At 42.0% G+C, this 18,296-nt stretch overlaps 1 protein-coding gene across 3 annotated transcripts in view; it reads left to right on the plus strand.

Moving 5' to 3' along the window:
• The first annotated feature begins 8,086 nt into the window (after positions 1 to 8,086).
• The window catches only part of TDRD5 (tudor domain containing 5), a 91,408-nt gene continuing 81,198 nt past the window's right edge, over positions 8,087 to 18,296 (plus strand). For 2 of the 3 annotated variants that reach the window (XM_065882236.1, XM_065882253.1), the window contains exons 1-3: positions 8,087 to 8,318; positions 8,929 to 9,336; positions 11,480 to 11,670. In XM_065882236.1, the coding sequence (XP_065738308.1) occupies positions 8,087 to 8,318; positions 8,929 to 9,336; positions 11,480 to 11,670 (831 nt within the window). Of the gene's footprint in view, positions 8,319 to 8,928; positions 9,355 to 11,479; positions 11,671 to 18,296 lie in introns of all 3 variants that reach the window. The other variant, XM_065882246.1, reaches the window with a different exon arrangement.

Consider the following 18,296-nt stretch of genomic DNA (forward strand, 5'->3'; position numbering starts at 1 on the left):
TGTGCTCCGCGGCGGGAGAGGCCACAACAGTGAGAGGCCCGCGTACCGCAAAAAATAAAAATAAAAAAAATTAAAAGTGCTGTACCCTGTCTCCCAATAAGATAGAGGGATTTCTTGTAGGAAAAAAATTGATGAGAAAAAGCCATACTTGGTGTTGGAGCCCATGTTGGGTACTTGTTCTCATCTCCTTTGCTGTTATAGCATCACTACTTCATTTTCTATATCCATTTATAACAGTAACACAAGCACTTGCTTATAACACAAGTCTGTTGGGATTATGAATGACAATGACAATATCTGATAAAATGTGTAACATTCCATGTTAGAAAAGTCAACACAGCATCTCAAAGGTGGAGGAGTTGGGGAGTGCTGAGGCAGCAGCATGAGTCCCTAGCTGGCTGGCCTCATCTACTCTTAAAATGATGTTGCTGTTTTCTTTTAGATTCCTTTTTAATTGAAAGTGTTGGTCATCCCTTTGCTGAAAATATTAATGTACACATCTTTAAACTCTTAACGCTTTAGTCCTTGTTTGGGTTTGTTACGAGGCTGACATCTGTGGGAATGGAGTTACTAGGAGAGGGGGAGGACCAATTAAAGTTGCTAGCTATGAGTTTGTTTCTAAAACAAAGGTCATGATAGATTTCAAGGCTTTCTAAATTAATATACTTATTCTCATTTAGTGGTTTGAAATTTTATATCCATAATGAAGAGAGTGAATATTGATTTATATGACTTATGTAATGGAAAAACTGGAATTCATTATCACTAGATGAAATTGCAAATCTTATCATTTGGAAGCTGGAAGAAATTACAGGGAGTTATATTTGACTTTCTCAATTTGTAGATGGCAGAGAAACCAACCAGGAGGGCACAGCAGTGGTCTAGGAAAGTGATGCTGATGAGAGCTGACTTTGGCAATGGGAATGGGTTAGAGTCAGGAAATATTTCTGAGGTAGAATATCAGCAGAATTTGGTGACCACATGGGGTTATGAAGGGGCGGGGGAGGATGGTGAGGGGATAGAAGACTTGAGAGATTTTGACTTTTAGAGGTTGAGCAGTTGGTCGTAACTGCAGGCATCTCTGTCAGACCCACTTCCCCTAATTATACTGCTCTCAAGCGTTTTATGTTCTGGCCTTCTTTGCCTGGAGATGCAGTTGTCCACTTGTTAGGTGCAGATGAAACTGACTTGACTCCTCTCTCATTAATTCATTCCACAGATACATAGTGAGCACCTACTATACGTTTAGCACTGCTCATCTCTGAGGGTGTAAAGGTAAGACATGCCCTTGAGGAGCTTAGAGTCTAACAGGAAGAAACAGATATGTAAACACATAGATGTGATAAAGTGTATGTTATGACAGAAGGACCTACAGCAGGGTCTCTCCACTTCAGCACTGTTGACGTTTGGGACCAGATAATTCTTTGTTGTAGGGGGCTTTCCTATGTATTGTAAGATCTTTAGCAGGATCCCTGGCCTCTACCAACTACTAGATGCCAGTAGCACCTCCCCAACAGCTGCAGTGACCAAAAGTGTCTCCAGACATTGCCAGGTGTCCCATGGGGGCAAAACTGCTCAGGGCTGAGAACCACAGATCTGCATGTTACCACGAGGACACAGAGGAGGGGGTAAGTAATTCTACCTGGGTGGAGTCAGAGGAGACCCAGTTTGAGCCATATTAAGAGGTAGCCAGGTGATCCTCAGATGGGCTTCAAGAACTAGGCCGTCCGTCAGATCAAACGCCTACATGAAATTCCTAATCAAGACTTTTTGATAAGCTTTCAATATTTTTGTTACCGTGGATGAGAAACGTGTTCACAGTCTTTTTTTTTTTTTTTTTTTTCGTGGTACGCGGGCCTCTCACTGTTGTGGCCTCTCCCGTTGCGGAGCACAGGCTCCTGACGCGCAGGCTCAGCGGCCATGGCTCACGGGCCCAGCCGCTCCGCGGCATGTGGGATCTTCCCAGACCGGGGCACGAACCGTGTACCCTGCACCGGCAGGCGGACTCCCAACCACTGCGCCGCCAGGGAAGCCCCACAGTTTTGTTTTAAATTTATTTATTTAGTCATTGATTTTCAAGCTTTATCGCAGTAAGAATTGTACATATTTAAGGTGTATATATATACTGTGAAATGATTAAAAACTTTTAAAAACCATTTTTACAACAGAATTTACACCAGTGGAACAAAGAATTGAATATCATTTCTTTCATCAACAAATGTAATTTTGATATTTCCTTTGATGGTACAAGTGGATTTCAAATCCAGTCAAACTTTTTCCTAACGAGTACTTCAAAATAATGATGAAACTTCAGGTACAGAAGCGGCTGTAGGCGCCGGAAGCGCGCCGCGCAGGAACCCCGCTCCCTGCCCCGCCCTCCCTGGGCCGCGCCTTCGGCTGCGCAGCCTCCGTGCGCACCCAGACGGGAACTTCCCCCGAGGATTCGCAGGGGCGGTCCCGGAGGCAGAAGTCGATATCTGGCAGCGCCCAGCTTCCCGCAGCAAATTCAGTGAGTATCAAATGTCTTGCTGGAGGCCCGTGGGCATGCCAACCCCACTTGGTTGCCTTCTGAAAAGTGTGGGTGGAGGTTACTTTTGGCTGGAGGGTCCCCAGCACCTCCTTTTCCCCGAACCCTCAAGCTACCCTTATGGGCTGAGAAAAAGCAGTCTATTAGACCGCACCTGTAACCTATTCATGGTAGATGAAGCAGGAGGAGCTCCGATTCTCACGTTAGAGGGCATCAAAATCACCTGCAGGGCTTATTAAAACATATTGCTGGGTTCCTTCTACCCGCTTCCTCCCAGGTTCTGGTTGAGCAAGTCTGGCATGGGGTCTGATAATTGGTATTTCTAACTAGTTCCTAGGTTATTCTGTTGCTCTGGAATCACAAGTCGAGAATCACTCTCATAGAAGTTAAACAAAGTGTTTTCTAAATACTCCAGCCCCTTCTCACTCCCTCTTAGCCTGGTTTATTTTCCTTGAGAGCAGTTATCATTACTTGATATTATATATATTTATCTGCTTTTTGTTTGTCCTTAGTAAGGTCCAGGGGAACAGAAACTTTGTTTTGGTCTTATAGTTCCATATTTTAGAACAGTGCCTGGCACATAGTGGGAACTAAAAGATATTTGTTGCTTGAAAGAACACGTGTTTTGGAAGGCATCAGACAAAGCTGAAGCTGTGAGAGTGAAAAAGCTTGCTCAGGAAGAGGGGAAAGAGTAAAAAGGAGAAGGGCCAAGGACAGACCTTGGTGTGCGTGGACATTTAATGGAATAAGAGAAATAGGAAATAAGAGCAGAAAGCTAGGTGCCAAGCTCAGTGCAGCAGCATCTGAGACACCCACAGAGGAGAGATTTTCAGAAAGGGAGGGGACACCAAGAGTAAACAGCAGAAATCATCTAAGATGAAAAGACTGAAAAGCCTTTAAGATTTGTCCGAAGATTTGTCATTGATGATTTTGGTAAGACTAACTTAGGATGTTCAGGGTAGTAGGCTGATTGCTTTGGATTGAGTAGGGAATGGTGGATGAAAAAGTGGGAGAAAATGAGTGTGAACAGTTCATTCAAGGATTTGGCCAGGAAGGAATGGCTGAAAGTATTTCTCTGTCTCTCTCCCTTTCTCTTTCTGTGTGTCTCTGGGAGTCGGAGCAAAGTCACTTTCTAGTGGTGAGGCAGGAGTGTGTAAAAGTTTAATAGGGGACTTCCCTGGTGGCACAGTGGTTAAGAATCCGCGTGCCAATGCAGGAGACACGGGTACGAGCCCTGGTCCAGGAAGATCCCACAGGCTGCGGAGCAACTAAGCCCGTGCGCCACAGCTACTGAGCCTGCATGCCTAGAGCCTGTGCTCTGCAACAAGAGAAGCCACCGCAATGAGAAGCCCGCGCACTGCAATGAAGAGTAGCCCCCACTGGCCACAACTAGAGAAAAGCCGGCGTGCAGCAATGAAAACCCAACGCAGCCAAAAATAAATAAATTTAAAAAAAAGTTTAATAGGGATGGCAAAGGCTTAGAGTAATTGCTGTGGGAAATAGAATTGAACGGTGACATCACATGGCCCCAAATTGGGCATAATGTTAAAAAACTGTGGGAGGTAGGAATGCTGTATAAGTTCTATCAGGAGCTTCTAACTCACCTACTCCTTTGCTGTGTTTTCAGAAGATTCTCTCATACTTGTCATGAGGCATATATTAAAGCTTCAGAGGCTTAAAACACACAACACAGAAACTCGTTACTGGCTGTTCTCTAAGGCAGGAATGCTGGTAGGAGCAGCTGCAATGGAAATATACTCCCAGATACAAGCAGGGATGGGAGGAGACCAGATGGAGACAGTTAATTACCAGAAGAAAAGTGGGCTCTGGTCATCATAATAGGCTGCAGGATGGCAAACACATTGGCCTGACTCACAGAGCTCTCTGGTTGTGGTAACTACTTGTAGGATCCCAAGGAATGAACTCAACAAAGGACTCACTAAGTCTTTTTGATTTGTGTAACTACAAAAGCAAACAAACCAACAAAACAATTCTTGGTCTTTGTGAACAGAGGCCTCTCGTGAGTGAGCGACATGACTTGTCAATCCTATTCCAAGAACTAAATCAGATCCCAGACCCAGAGCATCTTGTGTGTAGCCTAAATATTCTTAAAGAAGGATGCTGCTGAAACACTGTACCTAAGGACTGCAAACCTTTTCTCCAGCCTTTCCCCAAAGGTCTTGCAGTCCCTTATGGATAACTGTTCTGGAGAAAAGGAGGAACTAAACTTTTCAGTAACTATCACTAATTTCAAACAAACACAAACGTCACTGTTTGCTGTCAGCATTCTGAGCTTATAGGGGTTAGGTGATAAATGAATTAAATTCTGGTCCAGGTTCACCTTTGGGCAGGGCTAGTGGGACTGTGAATTCATCCTGTGGTTAGTACCCTACTTGCCAAGTAAATAGCTAGAATAGGTAATCTTAGCAACTGACAGAATTCCTACATGGGCACATCCACTCATTGAGTAAGGGCTATTCTGGAAGAAAATGCCAAGTGGAGTGCCAAAATAGTAGATCAAAAGCATTACCACATACCTGGAGAATTCCAGAGGTGAGTGTCACCATCAAAGGCGTGAAAGATGCTAGGGTGATGGTTCCCACCTCATTCCCATTTACTTCCCAGTTTAGCCATCACAGAAGTCTGACAGGTCTCAGAGAATGACAGTGCATTATTGTAAACCCAAGCAAGTGATAATTCCAGTTGTAGCTACTCTTCCAAAGGGGGTCTCCTTATTGAAGAAACTCAGCCCCTGACACTCAGCAGTTATTGATCTGGGACTTAGCTCCAGAATATCTTTGTAAAAAATCCTTTTTTTTTTTTTTTTTTTTTTACATTACTCACCAATAACTTTCTATATTCAATCAAAAGTTTTGTTTTTATTGCCTATCACTCTTATATCCTTTTTCATTTCTATCAGTTTCTTCTCTTTAAAGTGGGGATCATAACTGTACCTTTCTCAGAGTAATCGGGAAGAAAACTTGATAATCTATGCAAAGAGCATGTAGTAAGTGCTCCATAGGTGTCACCTATTATCTTAGATAATTGGGGATGAAAATCTGGGATGTCGTTTTTCAATCCATTGTTCATTTTGCTGGAGTCATTCTCAAGTTGTTTAGCGAGATGATAAACTTTCAGAATTTCTCCGTGTCTGAAATGTCTTTTCCTCCACTTAAATGCTGATTTGACTGGTAAAGAATTCCAATTTCAGCTTTGAAGATATTGTTCCATTGAGAAATCCAATGGCAGTCTAATTTCCATTGCTTTGTAGGTAACCTATTTCTATATAAAAGCTCTTCTTTTTCTCCTAGGTTTTGTCTAGGATGGGATCTTAGTTTCATTAGTTATCCTAAGGACTCAGATGGCCCATTTAATCTGAAAATTTGTGTTTTTCTTCAAATCTGAGACATTTTCTTCTTTTTAAACGTCCAACCCTCACCACCATTCTGTTGTTTCTGTAACATCTGTCATTCAGATGTTGGAACGTCTGGCTGGATCCATTCTTCATGTCTCATAATTTTCCTTTTTGTTAATTTGCGCTATTTAGCCCTGTCCGTTCTGCTATAAACCAGCCCATAAATCTTTTCTGTCTTTCAGAGATTACAAAATATTCCTGGTTCATTGATGGAACATTTTGTTTTTAGAGGTTTTTTTGGTTTTTTTTAATGTCATGGGATTTTAGATGGAAGCTAAAGTAGATGTGTGTGCTCTGATTTCCTTCTTGATTCGAATTCCTTGGTTATCTTTTGGTTTGTCTAGTTCCTTTAATTAGATTGTATATTTTAAGGTAAAAGTCTTCATACTATGCCTCTTTAGTCTACACCTCTTATATACTGTTTTCTGGTTTTCTAGCACCTTATAAATCTGGCTCTTTCCACCTATCCAATAAATACACCCCCAGGTTGTTTGCTCAAATACATCCTCTTCTTTAGTTTCCCAGCTCTTTCATCTCTAGGGGCACCTGGAATGTTCTCCAGTCATTTAAGAAGCCCTCCTCGGGCTTCCCTGGTGGCGCAGTGGTGGGGGGTCCGCCTGCCGATGCAGGGGACGCGGGTTCGTGCCCCGGTCCGGTTGGATCCCGCATGCCGCGGAGCGGCTGGGCCTGTGAGCCATGGCCGCTGGGCCTGCGCGTCCGGAGTCTGTGCTCCTCAACGGGAGAGGCCACAACAGTGAGAGGCCCGCGTACTGCAAAAAAAAAAAAAAAAAAAAAAAAGCCCTCCTTGCCTCACCCATTCCTCTCTTCCGGGAGCCTAAGTTGCATCTATCTAGCTCAGCAGTGATTCTCCACCAAGCACCAGAATTGCCTAAAATTTCCCCCAATAGACCTAGACCTGCTGAATCAGAATTTCTGCCGATCAGACCTGGGCATCATTTTTCTTCCTTAAATAAGCTCCACGGGTGAATGAGAGGCACACCGAGGCTAAGAACCTCGCAGCCTCCTTATCGGGCTGCCCGTCCGTAGGGCGGGACTGACCCTCCCTGACCCTGGCTGGGAGGTCTTTGGAGGGGTTCTTGCGCGCTGCCGCACCGCGTGTCTTCCAAGCACGTCGCAAGAGGCAGGCGCCGGCTATCCCAGAAGGCCACCTACGCTGCCTGGGAGCCCGGCCAAGCGGCCCCAGGACTGGGGCGGAACCCAGGCTAGACTCCGGAGCAGCCAGGACCTGCCCGACAGTCCGTCCCTGAGGGGCCGGAACGCGGCGCCGTGGGAGCGCCACGCGGGCCCTCCGGCACCGGTGCGCAGGCGCGCAACCCGCTTCGCAGCTCCTCTTACGTGGCCGCTAGTTAAGGGAGCGCCTTTGACTTTGCGAGGCCCACAACGGCAGCGCCGGCGCCAGCTCTAGGGTGAGGGGCGCTTCGCCTGCTTCCCTCCGGCCTGCCTCTTTTACCCTGGGTCGTGGGCAGTCCCCGGGGCAGGCGCAAGGACAAGTCCCCATTTTGCCGGCGCCCTTGAGAGACGTTGGGAGCGGGGCAGGGGACCCCACCTCCACCCGTCGCCCGAGCGAAGTAGGGAGGGGGTGGGCAACGATGAGGTCGTTGACTTGGAAGGGGACGCGGGGATCCTCCGCATAGGTTTGGGGTGGAGAAAGTATGCCGGTGCGAGCGTCTTTACGCGGAGCCCTGTCCTCGCGCTGGGAAAGGGGTGTTGCATTTGCCTCCTTCCCAGCCCTGGTTCCCAAAGAGTGGACGAAAGATTTATCTGATACGAAGTTTGCAGTGTAGAGTGAGACCCCGAGCAATCCGAGTTAACGCTTCACCGAAAAACGAGCCAGGAACTCGGACTTCTCACACACTAGGCCGTGGCAGGGATTTCTTGCGATGCACACGGCTTAATCAACACAGGTTGGGATAAAGACTGAATTGTATGGGGACTTTGCTAAACGAAGTTTCAGAGCACCCTCGAGGTACTGCTTCTGCCTCATCACCTGTAGAAGTCGCATCTCAGTTGTTTGTATTCCACTATTGGCCATTTTAGACTTATTATTGTATTTATTTTTCCATCTTGGGTTTGCCTGCTTTTCCTCACGAGCAGTGTTTCTGTCTTAAGTCTTGTAGGACACAATGTCTGAACAAGAGCGTATACAGGAATGCCTGAGGAAGGAAATAAGGTCACTTCTCATTTCCACCAAAGATGGTTTGACCCCAGAGCAGTTGGAAGAGGAGTACCTTTTTATGGTTGGCAACCGTTTACCCCTCCAAAACCTTGGGTATCGGTCCACCATGGAGCTGGTGTTGGATATGCCTGATGTTGTCAGTGTCTGCCCCTGTGGGGATGGTACTGTAATACTGAAAGGTAGGTTTAAGGTTTGAAGGTCTTTGAACTTTGCAATAATAATCACTTAGTAAAGAATTGTTCTAGCTCTGCAATTATCCTGCATCCCCAGCAGGGGATTTTACTTTTGTGAGGGAGAAGAGGGATCATAGGCACCTTAGAGGTTGTGGACAGAGTTAGAGTTTCAGCACAACCAAGAAACCTTCCCCAGAATACTGTGCATTCACAAAAACTACATTGTGCGTGTGACTTAATATTATTGCACCTTAAGTCAGGAGAAACTTAACAGTGGGACTTCAAATTATGAAATCACGTTTAAAATTTCATAAAGCACAGAAACATAATTGTAGGGAAGTTATTCTTCATCTCCAGGGTTTCAGATCTTTCAGGAGTTAATTAGAAGCAGTGATATTAAATTGGGTTTTACTGTTCATTCTTCATCCTGTAGTAGAGAAGCTAACAAGCTGTTGTCTAAAATGCAAGAAATGGAGCAAGCAAGCGTTCGTGTTTATCATGTCACCTATATACACAGCTCCTTGGAGAGTTACAAATTATATAACCACAGATGCAAAGAATAAAGAAGGAAGTAAGTTTTCACCTAAATATGGTTTCTTTTTTCACACCTCCTTAGCCATTCCAGATGAATCCACCAAAGGAATAGCAAGTTTAGTTGCAAAACAGAGGGGCAGCCATAAGGTTCGAAACTCCACGCAGAAGGGAAGGGCCAGTGTTTGCTTTGGGCCCAGATCTCAACGGCGAGTACCTTACCGAGGAAGGGCGCCCCCTGTTCTTCCAGCTGTCGTGAAGAGTGAGTTGAAAGACCTCTTGACGTTATCTCCTATTCTCCTTTCTGATTTTGAGAACGCATTTGCCAAGCGATTTGGACGATCATTCCAGTATGTGCAGTATGGCTTCTTCTCTATGTTTGAGGCACTGAATGCCGCTGCAGATGTCATTTCTGTAGAACAGACCAGAGCAGGTTCTTTGTTGATGCTGAAGAAGAGCCTATCCGAGGAAAAGCAGAGCGGATGGCCAGCAGGTAAGCATATTAGCACTGGTAACTATTGCAGATCAGCAGACTTTGGAGCAGTTGTAGTACATATGTACGTATGTATGTAATGGCTAAGCTCCAACAGTTTGTTGGAGTTGCATCCTGGCTCTGCCACTTGCTAGCTGTATGATCTCAGGCGAGTTACTTAAAATGTCTAAGTCTTAGTTCCCTCATCTCTAGAATAGGAGTAATAATACTTACCTCTTGGAGTCAGGCTGAGATGGGGGTCCGTAAAGTGCCTGGCATTTAGTAAGCTCATAATAAGTGATAGCTATTATTATGAAAACACAAGATCAGCTCTCTCTAGAGTACTGAAAAAGAACATTAGTTATATGTGTTCAGGTAAAGAAGATATAACATGGAAAATGAAAAGTTTTAAAAATAATACTAGGGCTTCCCTGGTGGCACAGTGGTTGAGAGTCCGCCTGCTGATGCAGGGGACGTGGGTTCGTGCCCCCGTCTGGGAAGATCCCACATGCCGCGGAGAGGCTAGGCCCGTGAGCCATGGCCGCTGAGCCTGTGCGTCCGGAGCCTGTGCTCCACAATGGGAGAGGCCACAAGAGTGAGAGGCCCGCGTACCGCAAAATAATAATAATAATACTAGTTTGTAGCATTTGCCATCTGATCTTTGCTAACACTGATCTTTGATATCCTAGCAGGCATTGTAGTAATTGATGTAGTGTAATGATAACCACCTTATTTGTATAGCAATTTACCTTGGATTCTCATACCATAGACAAGTTGGGTGAGTAACCCAATCTTATCCTTATAGTTAAGGAAGCCAAAGCTCAAGAAAGTTAAATGACTTTCTGAAAATTTCATGACTTGAAAAGTGGTACAGCTAGAGTTAGATACTGAACTCTTACTACTGCTCATTCAGTGAGCTTTTCCTACCCAATCACTGTCTCCCTTAAGGGCTCAGAAAACTGATGTGATCATTTGTATAGTGTCCCTCTAGACCCTTGACTGTATAGAATCTATACACTGCCTATTTGGGGAATTCTATGCCTGTTTCAATGATTTTCTTTTTTTCTCAGAATTTGTATTTAGATTAATATAGCTGAACCGTGAGAATATCATGAATTTACAAACCAATATTTAAATTGTGGTGGGAAGTGTAATTTGACAAGAATATGCTAGGGGGTTTACAGACTCTGGTCAGGGAAGGCTGTAGGGGCCACTGAGTGTTTCGAGTCTAAACCTCAACTGTATCAGTATTTGTTTTAAAAATTAAAAACAATTTTTTTTTGGCCCTGCTGTGCGACTTGTGGGATCTCAGTTCTCTGACCCCCAGCTGTTGAACCGAGGCCACGGCCGTGAAAGCCCGGAATCCTAATCACTAGGCCACCTGGGAACTCCCTGTATCAGTATTCTTACGCTGCTCAAACTTTGGGAGAGTAACTCATGCTATTAAACTTACGTGAGATTGAGTTGTATAAAGCAGTTTGCCAACTTACTGACTTGTGGGGGATGGATATTCCTTCCCAGTGATTGAATTGTTCATTTTCCCCATACATGGTACCTTATTCCTCATCAGGATATCTTGGAAGTAATTTTTTGTGTGTGTGAGCTTGATCTTAGGGTAAAGAAAGAGCTAGGCCATGGTGGGGTCCGGTGGTCTGTCTTTCATGTTGTATAACAGAATATACCTCTCCTGTAGTATTCCCCTCCATACAAATCTTGAAGAAAAAAAATCTATACTCTAGAAGAATATCCTTTATTCTGTAGCTTTTCATTCCCCACCCCTCCCCCCATACCACTAGATGGTTATCCAGTTTGAAAAGCATAATTCAAGCAGATTCCTTATTTGAAGACTTTTTGGTCTCCTAAACAGGATACAGCTTTTTAGGTTTATACCTATTGAATCCTGCCTCTTTGTAATTATATTCAGGTGTCCTTAAGTGGCGTTTTAGATAGCCCCAACCTTTCAGTAACACACTTACGATCTCTTGGTTTTCTTCTGTAGGTTACTAATCATTCCCTTGTATGTAAATTTTATTGACATAATATAAAAATGTAAGCTTACTTAATTTTTAGTTCTAAATTGAGGGCCTAGCCTCTATATATAAATACCAGAAAACTAGAAATTGTTGGTGATAATTTTTCTCTCCTCTTCTTTTATTCGCAAAAGGTAAAATTTTTACCCAGCCTTTTAGAAGGAAGCAACAAGGGTCATATCCCACAGGCTCCCCAGTAGCAATGGCACGCTTTTCACAACCCACTTCAAACATGGAACCACCGAAGCAAATACTGGACATGGAGAATACTTCTAGGTCAAATGTTGAGGCTTCAAGGCTGAATCACACTGAAAAATTAAACCAGGTGAGATATCCGACTTTGGAGTTATAAATACACCAAAAATATGTTTAAATTCAGTGGCTATTACTTAGCTCTCATGGAAAAGCTGACCTTTTAAAATTCAAGTCATTCACTTATTTCACATTTAACTTAAACATTTCCTGTGGTTCTGTGGATGAGTTAAGAAGTGAGAGGTGGCAGTGAAAAAAGAGTACAATTTTATCAACTCCATGGTTTCAACTGTTTTCTGCAGATGACTCCCAAATCTGTATCTCTAGTTCCAGCTTCTCACCAAAGTTATAGAAGCATATTTGCAACTTAACTCATGAATATCTTCACCTGAATGGCTGGCCCTGAGCACTGCAATCCTGGTATTTTTCTGTGACTATGATGCTGAAGGACTTTGAGTAAAACCTACTAGAATATAGCCAACAAAAGCCTGATTATGTTAGCAAGATAACAACCTAAGTAGAGCTCAAAATAAGCACATGGAAATGAAAGACATAAAAGTGCTTCATTTCTGTAACTTAAAAAAATTAGCTTTAGTAACATAATTTACATATAGTAAAATTTGCCCATTGAAAATGTACACTTTGAGTTTTAACATATGTATCTAGTTGTGTAATCACCATCAAAATCAAGAAACAGCATTTCCATCATCTCCCCAAAGTTCCTTCATGCCACTTTGTAGTTGATCTCTTTCCCCAACTACAGCTACAGACAACCACTGCTTTCTATAAGTATAATTTTGACTTTCCAAGAGTTTCATATAAGTGGGATTAAATAATGCTTAGCTTTTTGTGTCTGGCTTCTTTAACAGGATGCTTTTGAGATTCATCCAGTATGTATCAGTGGTTTGTTCCTTTTTCTTGTTGAGTATCATTCCACTGTACTGATATACCTCAATTTGTTATCCATTCACCATTAGATAATATTTGCGTTGTTTCCTGTTTGGGGTATTATGAATAAAGCTGCTATGAACATTTGCTTACACTTTGTATGAACATTGACTTCATTTCTCTTGGGTCAATACCTAGGAGTAGGATTGTTGGGTCAGACAGTATTTTTAACTTTTTAAGAAATTGCCAAACTGTTTCCAAAGTGGCTGTGCAGTTTTACTTTCTCATGAGCTATGTATAAGAGTTCCACTTGCATCTTTGTTAACATTTGATGTTATCAGTTTAAAAAACAGTAGCCATTTGAGTGCGTGTATAGTAGTATCTCATTATGGCTTTAACTGAAGTTTCTCTAATGATGAATAATATTGGGTATCCTTGCGTAAGTATATTTGCCATTTGTATATCTTCTTTGAAGTGTCTAATAATATCTTTTGCTCATTATTAAAAATCGAGTTTTCTTTGTATTGAGTTGGAAGAGTTATTTATGTCTGCTGGTTACAAGTCCTTTATTTTTTATTATTTTAGTTATTTTTATTTTTTTGGCAGTATGCAGGCCTTTCACGGCCGTGGCCTCTCCAGCCGTGGAGCACAGGCTCCGGACGCGCAGGTCCAGCGGCCGTGGCCCACGGGCCCAGCCGCTCCGCGGCATGCGGGATCCTCCCAGACCAGGGCTCAAACCGGTGTCCCCTGCGTCGGCAGGCGGACTCCCAACCACTGCGCCACCAGGGAAGCCCACAAGTCCTTTATTGAGACATGTTTTGCAAATATTTTCTCCTGGTCTGTGCTTACCTCTTCATTTCCTGAATCCTGTCTTTTGTGGGGAAGTCTTTAATTTTGACGAAATCTAATTTATTTATTTTTTTCTTTTGGTTCTTGCCTACCTAATAGATTTTTGGGTAATCCAGAGTCACAAAAATATTTTTCTATGTTTTCTTCTAGAAGTTTTTTGATTTTAGTTCTTAGGTCTATTTCAAGTTAATTTTTGTGTAAGGTACCAGGTATGGATCAAAGTTTTCTGCATATGGTTAGCCAATTATTCCAGCACTATTTTTAAAGTTTTTATTATTTTTAAATTTAATTTTATTTATTTATTTTTGGCCATGGGGCATGGCATGTGAGAGCTTAGTTCCCCAACCAGGGATCCAACATACACCTCCTGCATTGGAAGCTTGAAGTCTTCACCACTGGACTGCCAGGGGAATCCCCAGCACTATTTTTGAAAAACACTCTTTCCTCACTGGACTACGTTATTACTTTGGCACTTCTGTAAAATCTGTTGACCTCATCTATGTGTAGGTCTCTTTCAGGACTCTCTGTCTCTCTCTCTATTCTGGTCCACTGATCTACATTGATCTGTCTTTTTGCAAGTATCACACTGTCTTGATGACTGTAGTTTTATAATATGTTGAAATTATATGGTTAGGTCCTACAGCTTTGTTCTTTTAAAAATTGCTTTGGCGGGCTTCCCTGGTGGTGCAGCGGTTGAGAATCCGCCTGCCGATGCAGGGGATGCGGGTTCATGCCCCGGTCCGGGAAGATCCCACATGCCGCAGAGCGGCTGGGCCCGTGAGCCATGGCCGCTGAGCCTGCGTGTCCGGAGCCTGTGCTCCGCAGTGGAAGAGGCCACAACCGTGAGAGGCCTGTGTACCACAAAAAAAAAAAAATTGCTTTGGCTATTCTAGGTTCTTTGAATTTCCATATAAACTTAACTTGATATAAATCAGCTTGTCAATTTCTACCAAAAATAATTATGCTCTCTGTGATTTTGATGAGAATTGCATTGGATCTATAGATAAGTTTGGGTGGAATTGACATCTTGACAATATTGAATCTGCTGATTCCTGAGCACGGTATAGCTCTCTATTGATTTAGATCTGTAAATTCTCTCAGCACTGTTTTATAGTTTTCAGTAAACAAGACTTGCATATATTTTGTTAAACTACAGCTACATTTTTCATATTTTTGATACTATTATAAAGGGTATTGTCAATTTATTTTCTAGTTAATTATTGCTAGTATGTAGAAAATCAATTTTTTTGTATATTGACCTTGTATCCTGTGACCTTGAATCAAGGTACTTGATAAACTCGACTCTAGTTTATACTGGGAGTAAAGACAGTTTTACTTCCATTTCAATCTATATGACTTTTTTTCCTTACCTTATGACAAAGGCTAGTTTCTCTAGTTTAATAATGAATAGAAGTGGTGAGAGTAAAAATTCTTGCCTGGTTCCTAACTATAGGGGAAAAGCATTCATTTTTTCATCATTAACTATTATGTTAACTGTAGCATTTTTATAAATGCCCTATATTAGATTGAGGAAATACTCTTCTATTCCTAGATTCTGAGAATTTTTTCCATGAACGTATATTGAATTTTTCTCCATCCATTGAGATGATTATAGGATGTGATACTATGATTTATAATAAGAAATACATATTTGGTCTTCATCCTTTTCTGGCACGGAGCTCCTAAAACCTATGGAAATTCCTAAGTAAAGAGAGCAATAAAGGTATCTTTTGTTATTTTAATGAGGTAACTTTTGGAAATCACCTAAGGATGGGTTGCTGTTGGAGTCAGCCATGTAATTAGAGGGTTGGAGATTAAGTTCAGTCATAGCCAATAATTAATCAGTCATGCTGATATAATGACGCCTCCATGAAAACCCCAAAAGTCTGGGTTTAGAGAGCTACCAGGTTGGTGAACACCTAGAGATTTGGGGAGAATGGCATGCCAGGAGAAGGCATGGAAGTTCTTTGCCCCTTCCCATATACTTTGCCCTATGTATCTCTTCCATTTGACTTTTCCTGAGTTATATCTTTTTATTTATTTATTTTTCATTCATTAAAAAACTCGAGATATAATTGACATATAGCATTATATTAGTTTCAGTACGACAGGATTACAACAGGATTAGATATATGTATGTATTGTGAAATGATCACCACAGTAAGTGTAGTTAACATCCATCACCACACATAGTTACAAATTGTTTTTCTTGTCATGAGAACTTTTTTTTTTTTTTTTTTGTGGTACGCGGGCCTCTCACTGCTGTGGCCTCTCCCGTTGCGGAGCACAGGCTCCGGACGCGCAGGCTCAGCGGCCATGGCTCAGCGGCCATGGCTCATGGGCCCAGCCGCTCCGCGGCACGTGGGATCTTCCCGGACCAGGGCACGAACCCGCGTCCCCTGCATCGGCAGGCGGACTCTCAACCACTGCGCCACCAGGGAAGCCCGTCATGAGAACTTTTAAGATTTACTCTCTTAGCAACTTTTAATTATAGAATGCATATTATTATTAACATAGAATATATATTATTATTAATATACAATTAATATGTATATAAATAATAATTGCCATGCTGTACATTACATCCCCAGGACTGATAATAACTGGACGTTTGTACTTTTTGACCACCTTTACCCATTTTGCCTGCCCCCAGCATGCTGCCTCTGGCAACCACCCATCTGTTCTCTGTTTCTAAGAGTTTGGGTTTTTGTTGTTGTTATTTTTGTTTAACAGATTTTGCATGTAAGGGAGATCATACAGTATTTGTCTGTCTGACTTATTTTCCTTAGCATAATGCCCTCAAGGTTCATCCATTGTTATTACAAATTGTGGGATTTCCTTCTGGTTTTATGGCTGATGTACATATTCCACAACTTCTTTATCCATTTATTGTTCGATGGACACTTAGGTTGTTTCCATGTCTTGGCTATTGTAAATAATGCTGCAACATGGGAATGCAGATATCTTTTTAAGTTAGTGTTTTTGTTTCCTTTGGATAAATACCCAGTGGTGGAGTTGCTGGATGATATGGTGTTTCTCTGTACTGTTGTCCATAGTAGCTGCACCAATTTATATTCCCCCCAACAGTGCACAAAGGTTCCCTTTTCTCCACACCTTCGCCAACATTTGTTATTTCTAGTCTTTTTGATAATAGTCATTCTAACAGGTGTTAGGTGATATTTCATTGTGGTTTGGTTTGCATTTCCCTGATGGTTACTGATATCAAGCCACTTTTCATTTACCTATTGGACATCTGTATGTTTTTGGGAAAATGTTCAGATCCTCTGCTCGTTTTTTAATTGAATTATTTAGTTTTTTTTGATGTTGAGTTGTGAGAGTCCTTTATATATTTTGGATATTAACCCCTTATCATATATAAGATTTGCAAATATTTCCTCCCATTCATTTTATCGAGATCTTCTTTTCTGTGCCGTAGATTTTTAGTTTTGATGTAGTCCCACTTGTTTATTTTTGCTTTTGCTGCCTTTACTTTCAGTGTCAAATTCAAAATATCATTTCCAAGACCGAGGTCAAGGAGCTCACCATCTAAGTTTTCTTCTAGGATTTTAATGTTTTCTGGTCTTACGTTCAGGTTTTTAATCCATTTTGAGTTACTTTTTGTGTATGGTGTAGAGTTATATCCTTTTATGATAAACCTGTAATCTAGTAATTAAAATGTTTCTCTGAGTTCTTTGAGCCATTATAGCAAATTAAATTGAACCCAAGGAGAGGGTTGTGGAAACCTGATTTGTAGCCACTGGATCAGAAGCTCAGGTAACAACCTGGACTTGCAATTGTCATCTGAAGTCAGAGGATGGGGTGGGGGTTCAGTCTTGTAGAACTTGGCCCTTAACCTTGGAATCTGAATGCAATCTCCAATGTCAGAGTTGAGTTGAATTGTAGGACACCCAGCTTGTGTTGAAGAATTGCTTGGATATGGGGAAACACCCTCACACACATTGTAATTGGAGTCAGAATTCTATAGAGCTTTTTCTTTTTTAATCTCTTTGTATGATAAATTACACTGATTTGGTTTTTTTTTTTTTTTTAGCATTAAAGCAACCTTATGTTGCTGAATGAATCCAGCGTGTTGGCCATCATGTCTTTTTCTATATTGCTGGATGTGATTTGCTGTTTTCTTGTTAAGGACCTTAGTGTTAATGTTCATAAGGTATATTTTTCTGTAGTTTTCTTGTAATGTTTTATCTGGTTTTGGAATCATGGTAATACAGGCCTTTTGAACTGAGTTGGGACGTTTTCATTCTTTTTTTTGGCAAGAGTTTGTATTAGGTTTCCCTAAACATTCCACTGAATTCATCAGTGAAGCAGTCTGGACCTGGGGATTTTTTGGGTAATGATTTTAAATTACAGACCCAGTTTCTTTAACAGATAAAGAGCTATTCAGATTATCCATTTCTTTGTTAAATAAATTTATTTATTTATGGCTACGTTCTGCCTTCCTTGCTGCATGCGGGCTTTCTCTGGTTGCGGCAAGCGGGGGCTACTCTTCGTTGTGGTGCACGGGGTTCTCATTACAGTGGCTTCTCTTTGTTGCAGAGCATGGGCTGTAGGTGTGTGGTCTTCAGTAGTTGTGGCATGCAGGCTCAGTAGTTGTGGCACATGGGCTTAGTTGCTCCATGGCATGTGGGATATTCCTGGACCAGGGCTTGAACCCATGTCCTCTGCATTGGCAGGCAGATTCTCAACCACTGCGCCACTAGGGAAGTCCCAGATTATCCATTTCTTTTTGAATGAGCTTTGATACTTTGTCTTTCAAGAAGATGTCCATTTCATCTCAGTTGTCAAATTTGTTGAAATAAATTTGTTTATAATATTCACTCATTGTCTTTTTAAGATCTGTAGGATTTGTGGTGAAGCGCCTTCTTTCATTCCTAATATTGATAATTTCTGTTTATTTCATGATCAGTCTGGCTAAAGATTTATTCAGTGATTTTTCAAAGA

The sequence above is a fragment of the Phocoena phocoena genome, chromosome 1, assembly GCF_963924675.1.
Source record: "Phocoena phocoena chromosome 1, mPhoPho1.1, whole genome shotgun sequence".
NCBI lineage: Eukaryota > Metazoa > Chordata > Mammalia > Artiodactyla > Phocoenidae > Phocoena > Phocoena phocoena.